The 12,637-nt window shown below is 35.4% G+C and overlaps 1 protein-coding gene across 1 annotated transcript in view; it reads left to right on the top strand.

Moving 5' to 3' along the window:
- Cont (Contactin) overlaps positions 1–12,637 on the top strand; it is a 458,021-nt gene that overhangs the window by 61,231 nt on the left and 384,153 nt on the right. The window contains exon 3 of the mRNA XM_090391248.1: positions 6,871–7,069. Coding sequence (XP_090247374.1) covers positions 6,871–7,069 — 199 coding nt within the window. The remainder of the gene's footprint in view (positions 1–6,870; positions 7,070–12,637) is intronic.

The following is a 12,637-nucleotide window of genomic DNA, read 5'->3' as shown; positions in this document are numbered from 1 at the left end:
GAAATAAAAACCCTGTATAGATAACTAAGTAAGCAAACTTGTTCCTATGTGGTGTATCTGGAAGGGGAGTTGGTTAAAAGATCATGGGTATTAAGACATTGGCGAGGATTCTCAAGAGGAATTTGGTTAAGTGGATGTACAGTTGGTATGAGGTCATTACTTATAACACGAACTTCTGTATCTTGTCCAGCTTGGTCATCATTGATGCTGAAAACAGGAAGCCAGTTGGTTGCAGAGATGCTATGGTCACCTAAAAATAAGGCTTCACAATTTGGATAGCTGGAATGCAGAAGGTCAAGATTTCTGGATAAGAAGGTGAAGAGGTCAGTGGTTTTCAGAGTTTGGAGACTAGTCAATACAGCAGATGAATGCCTTTGTCCCATTGGACAAGGAAACCTTGAACAAGCAGGTCAAAAGCAAGGATTCTAAGTTAGGCATGTTTTGGCAAGATGTATCAGATGGCACAAAGGCACATGTGCCAACCACCTTCTAGTGAGAGGAACCATAAAGTGTGTAATTTGGACATGAAATGGGGGAACTGTAGTTGATATAGCTGTAATTTGGGTTTCTATCATGAGTAAGAGGTCTGGTCTTGGATGGCTGTTCAAGCTATTTCAGATATCCAGTAAGCAGGTTGGTGGGCTCACACAGGGTGATGAAAATCATCTGCTGCATAGACTTTCACATACGCCTATGTTTCACTGGAATTTGAACCCAGCCTGTTGATTGGATAGCATAAAATCTCTCCACCCCACCAGTCACCTGGAAAATTTAATACAGAACCAACCAGGCTGGATTTTTATTACAGAATGGGGTCATGTGCTATTTTACTTTTAACAAGTCAAGTAACAAGCTGATTGATAGGTTAATTTAGGGTTATGAGCTGAATAACTGACCACAAGTATTTGATCTGATTTGGCATTGAGTTGTCAGTTTTCTGTCTGGCTGCACAAATCATATGTTGGAAAATGGATCTCTATTTTCAAATTCAGCAGCTAATTCTAAGATTTGTGTGTGTGTTTGTATCACTTTTCCTTTTACAGTTGACTCATTATAGTCAACACCATTATAGTAAATTCACTATAATGGTGTTGGCTGCTATTGAAAAGTCCCAACCAAAGCTCAGTAGGCATAAATGTTATGCTGAAAGACATTTGCAAATTATCCATTAGGTACTTACCATTAGCTTTGGTTTTTCTTCATATTTGTCTGGTATTCATTTCCTACTTTTCTGTTTAGATCTCCAACAAGGACCAACTTTTTGTCTCTGTCTATTCTGATGACTAGGAACATTCCTCCACTTCTTCCTTAATAAAAGTATTTGTAAGAAATTGTGGGCCCAAGTCTCGTTGTTCAATTCTCCATTTTGATGTTTATCCATTCGAGAAGTTATATTTAATTCTTTTCTTCATCATTATTGCCATTATATAACATCTTATATTTTTATTTAGAAGTATCTCATCTGTTTTTGTCTTCTTTGTTTAGGTAGCATCGATTATGTAAACCTGGTACTTCTCCAGTTTTTCTGCCAATTCCACTTCTTTTCTCTTGATTCTTCTTATATTGATGGTGCAATCTTTGTTTGGAGTTTGTTCCAATAACTGACTTTACTCCATTTGACCTGATTCCCGATTCCCTGACATGTAACATAAATTTTAATTATTGGAGAAAGTAAACAAAGTCCTTCCTTTTCTGGATTGATTTATAAAGAAGGCAGTGATAACTCTCCCGGCTTTTCTGTTTATGAAATGAAAAGTCTGCTATCACCAGAAGATGCATTCACCAGGAATCAGTGCATCACCCTTCACAAAAATTGGAAATTATCAAGTCTCTTGCCTACATGAAATGTCACTGCTCTTCTAAGAGCACTCAGACTAGAATTGCAATGTATTAAACACAACGTTGATACTTAGTGCTTACTTTTTCCTTTCTATTTAAATTGCAACATATCTTGAATAATGATTCTCCTATTAATAATTCCTTATCAGTTATCAAGAGAATTTCTGTTCCCTATATAAAGGAATTTCTGAATGCATCTTAAAAGTTTTAAAACAAGTTTTGATTTCCAGACACCTTTCAAGCCAGTAAACAAAATTTCCTCTGTCTTGCTTTCCATGAAAGACAAGCTTACTCTCTCGGTTCACCTTTGAGTGTACCAGATTCTTTGTTCCTGCAGTCTACTATTTTGGCCAGACAGGTCATATTGTAGACATGTGATGATCAGTAGACATCCATTTTTCTCCATTAAGAAATCTGGTCTTGTAAAACATAGAGTTTTTACTAGCCACAGGTTCCTGTGGGACAACACAAAAATTCTTCACGAAAGTCCTTTCAAATTTGGGACGCTCTTCAAAGAATAATATGAAGGTTTTCATAATCAACACAATGTAAATTGCAATGATCAAAGGTTGAAATGTATACTTTTTCATGGCAATTAGATTTTGCCCAGCTAGTAAGTAGGTAGTTGAAGACTGGACAAAACAGAATGTTTTTATTTAATAAAAAATCACTTTTTAACAATTTTTTTTATTTTTATTAAACTCCTTATTTATATTATAATGGGGAGTCTGAGTCATATCTTGTAAAGATTTACAAGATAACTTGTAAATCTTTTTTGTTTTGAGAAGATCTGTGTTAGAGAAAGGACCATTTTAGTAACAAAAATTAAGAATTATATTTTCTAAATTATTTTTTCAAAAAATGCGTTTTTACTGTTCTTCCCATTCTTATTCATTTTAAAAATTGTATGGAATTTTCAACCATGTTAAAAAAACTTTTTTATTATCCCGACGTTTCAATCTTCATATCAAGATCATCATCTGGAGTGTACATAAATATACAGAACAAGCTGAGTTACATCATTAACTGTAAGCTAGAGAAACAATGATTTGATCACATGTTATTCTACTGGTGTGACCTCTGGTGAAAAAAAAAAAAAAGTACATCAAGCTAAATTCTATTTTATGATGACAGGAATAAACATTCTTTCAGATGGTTTTCTTTCAGAAACAATTGGTGTCCTATTTTTAATATTACCGTTCTTATTTTTGATTTACAATACTGGATTTTCTACAGTCCTGTTTATAGTTGTTCTTAGTGAGGAAGGTTCCGTGGGTCGAATATATACCTTCCATATGTTTGGGATTTTTAGACCATCATTATTGTTCAGATTGGGGTGGTTGATAATAATCTCACAGGCTTCCTTGAATTTCCGTTCATACCATGTTTTAGTGTGTTGTAGACAGCTAGTGGTGTTCCAGTCAATTCTGTGTAAGGTATTCAGGGCATGATCAGAAAGGCCAGCTTCACCATAATTATTATATTTAATGTGTCATTTATGTTCCTTTTGTCTAATAGGAATTGTGCGTCCTGTTTCTCCTATATATGGTATGTTGCAAGTACAATAAATCCGGTATACTCCAGGGTAGGCTAGTGGAGGGAGTGGGTCTTTGGATGAGTTGAGTAAGCTTATTAATTTTGCAGGAGGTTTAAAGGTGGCTTTGAGGTTGTACTTTTGTAGTACTCTGTTTATTTTGTCTGATATTCCTTTAATGTAGGGAATGGTTATAGTTTTACTGTAGTCTGGTTTGTCTTTGTTTTTTATTGTAGTTTTGTTGCAGAGAATTTTGTTAATAGTGTTTTGGCTGTAGCTGTTTTTTTTTTAAATTATTTCTGATAATTTTAAATTCGTCTTTCAGTGCCTGTTCACTGGAACAGATCGTCTGAGCTCTGTTTTTTAGCGTGTTGATGACACCTAGTTTTTGTGTTGGGTGGTGGTAGGACTTTATCTGTATATATATTGTCCCGTATGTGTCGGTTTTCGGTAAACAGTGAAGGAAAGATTGCCAGAGGGAAGACGCGTGACAAGTGTATCTAGAAACGGAAGTGTGTTGTGTTTTTCAATTTCAGTTGTGAACTGTATGCGTTTGTGTTGTTTGTTTAGGTGGCTAAGGAATGTGTCTAATGTCTGGCAGCCACGGGACCATGGAACAAGCAACATAACTAAGCACGAATTAACAGTGATAAAATCACTTAAAACGAATCCGAACATAGTAATAACCAGAGCCGATAAAGGAAATGCCACTATCATTTTAAACCATACCACTTATGTAGAAAAAATGAATCTGCTGGCTCTGACAATAACACATACAAATTAGTTAACTACAACCCAACCAACAGAACAAAAAACAAAACAGAGAAACTACTTAAGTCAGTTACCACATGGCCCGAAGATATGGTCAAAAAACTGTTTCCTCACTACGCACGCTCCCCAAGAATTTACAGGCTACCGAAAAGTCACAAAGAAAACACCCCGCTAAGACCTATCGTCAAAAAATTACCGGCATCACTCAAGGAGTTGGTAGGTCATTCCCCCCTCCTATATCAAAAATACAAAAACCTCCTAAATGCAAAACACATCTCCTTGCGGATATGTCTAATGTTATGCATTAAGGGATGCATAAAGGTGGCACACCGTTTGGCAACTCCTATAGGTAGAGATGACCTTGCTAATGCTTCTGCCTGATATCTCCACTTGGGTCTGGCTCCCACTGAAGAGACCTCAATAAAGGTCGAAACTAGACTGGGTAGTGCCCTTCCCTTAATGCATAACATTAGACATATCCGCAAGGAGATGTGTTTTGCATTACGGGAGATACTGAGATAGGAGTGATGTTAGCTTGCTCGACCTTTGCAACGAGTTGCCCGGTGTTGTACCACCTTACCCCAGTCCTAAAGATACTTCCAGACACAAACTTTGTTTGTTCACACTTGGATCAAGGATTAAACTAAATTTATTATAGTCTAACCAAGTAAAAAATAAACTTTCAACATCTTTCTCTAAATCCAGAGTAATTTATTAAAAAGGTGGCACACCGTTTGGCAACTCCTATAGGTAGAGATGACCTTGCTAATGCTTCTGCCTGGTATCTCCACTTGGGCCTGGCTCCCACTGAAGAGACCTCAATAAAGGTCAAAACTAGTCTGGGTAGTGGCCCTTCCCTTAATGCATAACATTAGACATATCCATAAGGAGAACAAAGTTTGCTCACACTTGGATAAAGGATTAAATTAAATTTATTATTCTTGTAGAAAACATATCTTGCATATGTTGTGTAGATTACACAGTCATATGTTTATCTATTTTTGTGGTATTCTAAAAAAGTCATTGCATCCCATATTGCATTTCAGTGTATACTGTCATATGCTTGTTTATAATCCACAAATACTAGATGTAATTGTTTATCAAATTCATAGTGTTTTTCTATCAATTTTTGTAGTGTGAACATATGATCAGTTGTCGATTTTTCCTTGCAGACATAAACTATATGATATATAATATCATATAGTTTATATAATATCATATGATATCATATTATATATATATGATATTATATATAATACCATAATTGATGCCATTATTTCAAAACAAAAGTTAAATATCAATCAAGGATGAGAGTTTTTAATTACTCTCATATATCCCATCATGATGTATGACTTTAAGTGAACATATCATTAATGAATCACATTCATAGCCTTACAGGTAGTGCTATGTGCAGTCTGTTGTATAGCAGGATTATTTCATCATGATGATGATGATATATAGGAACAAAGGAAAAAGAGTGAAAGAAACCTCATTATTTTACCTACAGAATAATTAACCAATGTTTTATAGAATATAGTATAATGTTTTATATTACAGCTGCATGCATGTAAGAGAAAACTAAATAGAATTTAATAAAAATATAACTAATACTTGGATTATAGGATCATAATAATTATTTAATAAACCTAATAGTTTCAACACTTAAGTTAGTGGCTTCATCTGGGTTAGGATAAACACACAAATAAATATACAACAAACATTAAATATGAATCGTTAAGTAACTAAAAGCACTGAATGTGTAGGAGCCTTTACACAAAAGTACTAATAAAACAGAAACACGTGGAGTGTGGAAGCTGGTGTATGGTCATTATTTAACAGGTGCGCCCAATAGTTTGCAGAAAAATTAAAGTCTGATGTGTTTAAAGATCTAATGAGTGACTTCCAAATGTCACACAAAAATCATCCCTTGGTTTCTGTTGAGAGTGCTTTGTGAGTGGATTACCATTGTAGTATGATATATTGATTACCATTATCAATATGTCATGAGCTTCATTCAGGGAGAAGGCAGAAGAATTGGCTACTACATTTAAATTATGAACACAAGAACAAGTCATGCTGCATGCATGTACTGTCATGTGTTTTGGTCACAGCTGTACAAGTAGGAGGAAACACTATTAGAGTTCAGAGAAGTAAATGTAGTTGAATCATGTGGAAACCCTACACTACCATCCTAATCTTAATTGAACAGATTGTATGTCTATCTCTAAATTTTAGTTAGTGATTGCTGATTAATGTTTATAATTTTTTTTTTTTTTAATTATAGAACTGTACTTACTTCCCTGAACTCTAATAGTATTTACTCTTACTTGATTAGCTTGACCAAGATATATGATAGAATACGTATGCCATATGACTTGTTCTTGCATTCATAATTTAAATGTTGTAGTCAGTTCTTCTGCCTTCTTCCTGAATGAAGTTCATGACATATTGAGCAAAATATATAGGAGTAATAAATTCTGTTTAGTTTTCTCTTATATGTGTGAACCCATTATTTAAAATATTATACTATGTCTAATACATGTCGCTATTAAATGTTTAGTAACTGGTTTTATAGAATATAATTAGATTCCACAATTCTAACAACCTTTAGGAAAGTGTTTAATTTATGCATGAAATTTGACATTCCTAATGTTCTTTATCACTTCTTCATTAAATTATTATGTTACTAGTATAACATCTAGGAAGGTTTGCAATTTTTCTTTCAGTATTTTGCCAAACTTGTCCATTAGGATGGATAGATTTCCAGGATTCTTGCTACAAATTCACAAGGACACCACTTAAAAGTCGAGAGGAATCAAGAGAGAAGTGTCGAGCATATAATGCTGACCTAGTTTCTGTAAATACTTTAGAAGAGCATATTTTCTTAACTAAATGGTTAAGAGAAAATGATCCTCAGCACCGAAGGTAAGAAATATAATTGTTAATATGAATAAATAATGCAGTTAATTTAATTTCTGTGTGTGTGTGTGTGTGTGTGTGTGTGTGTGTGTGTGTGTGTGTGTGTGTGTGTGTGTGTGTGTGTGTGTGTGTGTGAGATATCTTTTTATATCCTTCCATTATATCCATTCTAATGTCCATTCCACATCTTGGTGCAGACTCCATTGAAAGATATCCACTGGATGCTTGAACAAACAAGGATGGACTAATATTTGGCACCCAGCTGACCAAATTGTACTGAACCACAAACAAACATGACAGTACAAAATGATGACTGGAATGTTGCTGGTTAAACAAGGCCTCTGCTGTTTTCATTAAGGAACCAGGACAAATAGTGAAAAGTCAGCTACTGGAACAAACTTGATACTTCATATCTGATTGGCATTATCATCATATGAAGTATCAATGAAAAAGAAGTCAAACTACAAGAGCTTGGGAATGACCGTGTGGACATAATTGGTGTTACTGACACAAAGAAGACTAAAACAGGTATTATTACTCAAATATAACATCCTCTAAATAATAAATAGAGGATGTTATATTTGAGTAATAATGATCAAGGAAGGAAAGAGTAGTGATGGCATTCAGTACCAAACATGAAGGTAAACTTCTTGGTTGGAAACATAGTTTCAAGTAGAATTTACATGAGCAAACTTCAAAATAGGGACTTAGACACTGAGACTGATTTGTACCTATGTTCCCACAAAAGTTCCTCTAAGAATTTTTATGCTCATTAAAGAAGACAACTGATGTAAAGAAAATAGAAAAGCGGGTCTTTGTAGGATAATTAAATAATAGGGTAGGAAATGAATCCTAAGCAAATAGAAATGTTTTGAAAAGATTTAGAGAAAAAGGCAGAGCTAATAATAATAGGAAGTCATCATCACCAGTTTCCTGATATGTATGTTCCAGGGGTGTTCAGGTTGCTGTAACAGCACATGATTAAGTTTACATTATTATTAATTTCTTGTCAACAATTTTCCTCCAAATTAGAAGATTACTTGTAAGAACTCCAGTGTTGTCATATTTAACATTTCATTCTTCTAAGCACTTCTGACTGAATCACTCCACCTACACCTCTGGATCTTTTTTCCTGCCATCTTAACATTAAACATTTACTTTTCTAACCTTTATTCTCTCATTCTGTTTAAACAACATACCTCCTTAAATTAGCATTCTTCACACATTCTTGAATGCATCAGGTTCCTTCCAAATATCTTTCATTATTAATATTATTATTATTATCCAGGCCTCCATGGAGTCAAAAGACTCATCGTGAGAGGTCATTTTTAGGAAACACAAAGTTTATCATACCACTCCTTGAACCCATTGACCATTCCCGCTCCAACCACTCTCTCAGGCAATGCATTCCAAGGTTCAACCACCCTCTACGCAAAGAAACCACTTTCACCCTCTTGCGCACAGCCTCCTTTCGTAACTTCCAGGGATGGCCCCCTTGTCATCGCTCCTTCCTACCAAATTAAAAACTCTCCAGTGTCTACCCTGTAACTGCCTCTCAACAGTTTAAAAGTCTCGATCATATACCTCTCCTTCTTCTATCCACCAAACTCTGTAGTCCACATTCCCTCAGTCGATCCTCATAACTTATATTGTACAGTCCTGAAACCATCTTTGTTATCTGCCTCTGTGCCCTTTCGACAGTCAATTTATCCCCCCCCCCTTCAAATCCTGGGGACCAAATCTGAGAACAGTAGTCTAAGTGTGGTCTGATCAGGGTCTTATACAACAGAATGATAACTCTTTTATCTCTGAAGGTCAGTGTCCTTCTCAGTATTGTAGCAATCCTCTGAGTTATCCTCACCACCTTCGCAATATGCTCCCTGAATTTCAGTTTTCTGTCAATTATCACTCCCTGATCTCTTGTCTCCCCTACTTCCTCCAGTACAGCTCCTTCAGTTGAGTATGCATCCTCCTATCGATGAATCCCAAACCTCAAGACTTTACATTTTGCTGCATTGAACCCCCATTCATTTGCCCATCTGTCTAGTTTATTCAAATCCTCTTGCAGGGCTGCCAAATCTTCACTATTACTGATAACCCTTCCCAGCTTCACATCATCCCCAAACAACTGAATGTCCCCCTTGCAATCCATTGACAATATCATTGATATAAAGGTTGAACAATACAGGTCCCAGTACTGAACCCTGTGGAAGTGGAACCCCCCCCCCTCCTCCCACTTGTAATCTTTTACTTCCTTGATATTGTCCAACCATACACAACTCTCTGATACCTATCAGTCAGCCAATCCTGAATCCATTTGACTAATCCGACATTTAAACCTATGTGCTGCAACTTAAATAACACTTAATTATAATTAAGTGTCACTTTATTATAAAGCAATCATATTACTAAAGCAATATGATTCTGCAGTTGATGTCATCTGCTCAGGCCTCTAATTTTTTTTAGAACTCTCATATCTCTGTGGTTTTTGATCTTTGATGAAGTGCTTTATTTCCAACCCAACTCTCAGAACCATAACTTTAAAAAAGAACTCGTTTGAACACTGTCTTGTATAGTTTAGTGATTTGGCTAATTTCTGTCTTATTCCATGTAAATTTATTCAACTGGCTCCCCACCCTATCAGCTTTGCCTATTCTGTTGTTTATTTCTATATTTAATTTTCCATATTTTACTTGTTCTATAGGTTCTCCAATGAGAATACAGCTAAAGTTTTCTGTTCCTCCCTATTTTTCATATTAGTCTTTTTTATTGCTGATTTTATGCTAAATTTGTTACAGCTGTTAATCCGTTTAGTTAGAGATTCCTGGAGACTTGCACTAGATGCATTTGGGAATGCATGATCATTTACATAAAACAAAGAGCTAAGGTTCTCTGATTCTAATATCAGATTTAATGCCACCTATATTCATAACGTGATCCATATAAATGATGAATAAGAGTGGGAATGTGCACCGTTGTTTTACACTTGATTTTACATGAAACTATCTTCCTTTATTTCTTCAATTCTAACTGCTGACCTACAACTTAAATATAGACTATGTATTTCTTTGTATACTGTTCCATTTATACTATATAATTGAAATGTTTTGAAAAGCTTTCCTCTGGGTATCTTGTCATATATCATTTCCGGATTTACAAAACCTAAGTACAAATCTTTGTTATATTCCCATGATTTCTCATAAGTGGAAAATTTGATCTTGATAACTTCTGTTTATCCTGAACTCAGCTTGTTCTTCTCCCAGTTTCTTTTCCAGAATTTTTCTCTGCCTCTTTTAATGTATTCTTGCATAAATCTTACCTGGAACACTTAGAGAAATTCCTTGGTAATTATCACATTCAGCTTTATTCCCTTTTTATGCATGTGAATTATGAGAGCTTCACTCCAATCATCTGGAATTTGACCTTCTGACAAGGCCATCTGAATTATGCAGTGAGCTAATACAAAACTTTTATACCTCCATATTTGAGCATTTCCAGTTGAATATCCTTTACTCCAGCTGCCCTTTCACCTTTCAATTTTTTGATAGCTTTTTCTACCTGAAGTATTGATATGTACTCCTGTTTACATTCCTCTTGAAAATTTTTAATACTGTTCTGTCACTACTTGTTTTGTTTAACATCATAATGGTAAGTACATGATCGATTTCTGTTCAGGATTCAGACTAGTCATCATTAATAATGTTCAAACATAAAGAAATGCACATATTTACATGCAAAGAGAAGACACGAAGTAAGAAAAGTCCCATTGACTATGTTATTGTTGAGAGCAAAATCTTCATGTTGGTTCATGATGAAAAAAATATACAGGGTATTTAAAAAAAGTGATCATCACTTGGTTTTAAGTTGGATGAAAATGAATATCACATTGAAAAGAATAATAGGTAACAAAGTTTAAAAAAAATGAGAGTTTGAGAACAAGAAGAACCAAATCTTGGTCTCACTGGCAAATTCTGTCTTCACGGTTAGCTTAGTGGCTGTGCACTTCGCAACCATATGATTGGGGAAGGAGTGTCCCAGGTTTGATTCCTGTCGAAGACATGAGGAATTTGAGGATCTTCCTCAGCCATAGCCAAGTTAGCCGGTCTTGGGCGCAGGCAGTAGGGTTTTTTCTGCCAGTTTGTCTGGCGTTTTTTATCCCGCAAGCAGGCAAACCGACCCCGTGAAACATACACACACACACGGATCTACAGCTATAAATACTTAACCCCCCATGAGGGGAATCAACTCGCCCCAATAGGGACGGGGGAGAAAAGGGAGGAAACTCCATACGAATAAATAAAAAACTGGCAAACTCTGAAAGAAAATATTGATTGATTCATTCATCTTGGGGAGTGGAAGTGATGAAGTTATCTGCAAGGTTAAAAGTCTAAACCAAGAGGTAATGAAGGATTTCATTTGGATGAACTGTTTTCAACAATGTAAGTAGTCTACTCTTTTGGATAGTGCAGTCCTTATTCTACATTTCAGATATCAAAAGCATTCTAAACAATTAATGAAGTCAATCATATAGCTGTTTCTAAATTTCAGCCAACTTCCTGCCCCTTCATTACTTTGGCTCACGCATTTATTTAGAAAATGTGATTACCTCTTGTAATTTATTTCTTTAGATGAAATGCATAACACACTTAAAAATAGCATTTCAAAATCGGTCTATTTATGAAATTTGCAATATTTTCCTTTCTTTTTCTTATTTTATATACTTGCTTTCCATTTTGGTCCAGTTCTGTAGAAATCAAGAGATCTTAACTTCATCATCACATTCCTTTTATGTGCCCTCAGGGGCGGTACAGGATATTATGATCGTACTATATGGAAAAGTTACATCATTGCTAACTTCTGATCAACAATTTTCCTTCAAATTAATCTGTTATCTGCCAACATTCCAATGTTATCAGATCTTGATTCTAGTGGTAAGACTTATACGTTGGTTAGACATAACTGGTAATTAATTTACGGAATTAACAACGCATATAAAGTAAATTAATTAAAGATAACTTTAATGAATCACTTCTATATTTCGACAATGTCACATTGTCATCTTCAGGAACATAAAGATATGGTATGTGCACTAAAGGAACTAACAAAGCAAATGAGGAAGAAATTAAGACACTAATTTTGTTCCTAAAGTCCTACTGGTGCCCTCTTGCGGGCTAATTTGGTAGTCTTGGCCGTTGGGCTGAAGTTCTCATAATGAAAGTCTCCCAAATTTGGGGCAGTTTCATGCACCCAAATTAGGAACGTTTTTTAGAGCTGCTGAAGATTCTTTGAATAATCTTTCGTATTTAAACTTGCTGCGATGGATTATTTTTGTCTTCTTCCAACGAATTTTATGGTGGGTATCTAAGGCATGGTCTGCCAGCCCAGAGCGGCTGTACTGGTGAAACCGGATGTAGTCTTGGTGTTCTGAAATCCTGATATTTGTTGTTCTGCCTGTTTGGCCAAAGTAGGACAATTTGCAGCTGCAAGGGACCTGGTATACACCAGGTAGGTCTAGGGGAAGTGGTTGGTCTTTGGTAGAGCGGATAAGGGATGCCAACTTTTTATATGGTCTGT

This window comes from Typopeltis vanoorti, chromosome 1 (genome assembly GCF_054136105.1).
Source record: "Typopeltis vanoorti isolate ZY-2024b chromosome 1, IOZ_Tvanoo_1.0, whole genome shotgun sequence".
Lineage (NCBI taxonomy): Eukaryota > Metazoa > Arthropoda > Arachnida > Uropygi > Thelyphonidae > Typopeltis > Typopeltis vanoorti.
Note: the sequence above shows the minus strand (reverse complement) of the source record. Positions and strands in the feature narration are given on the sequence as shown.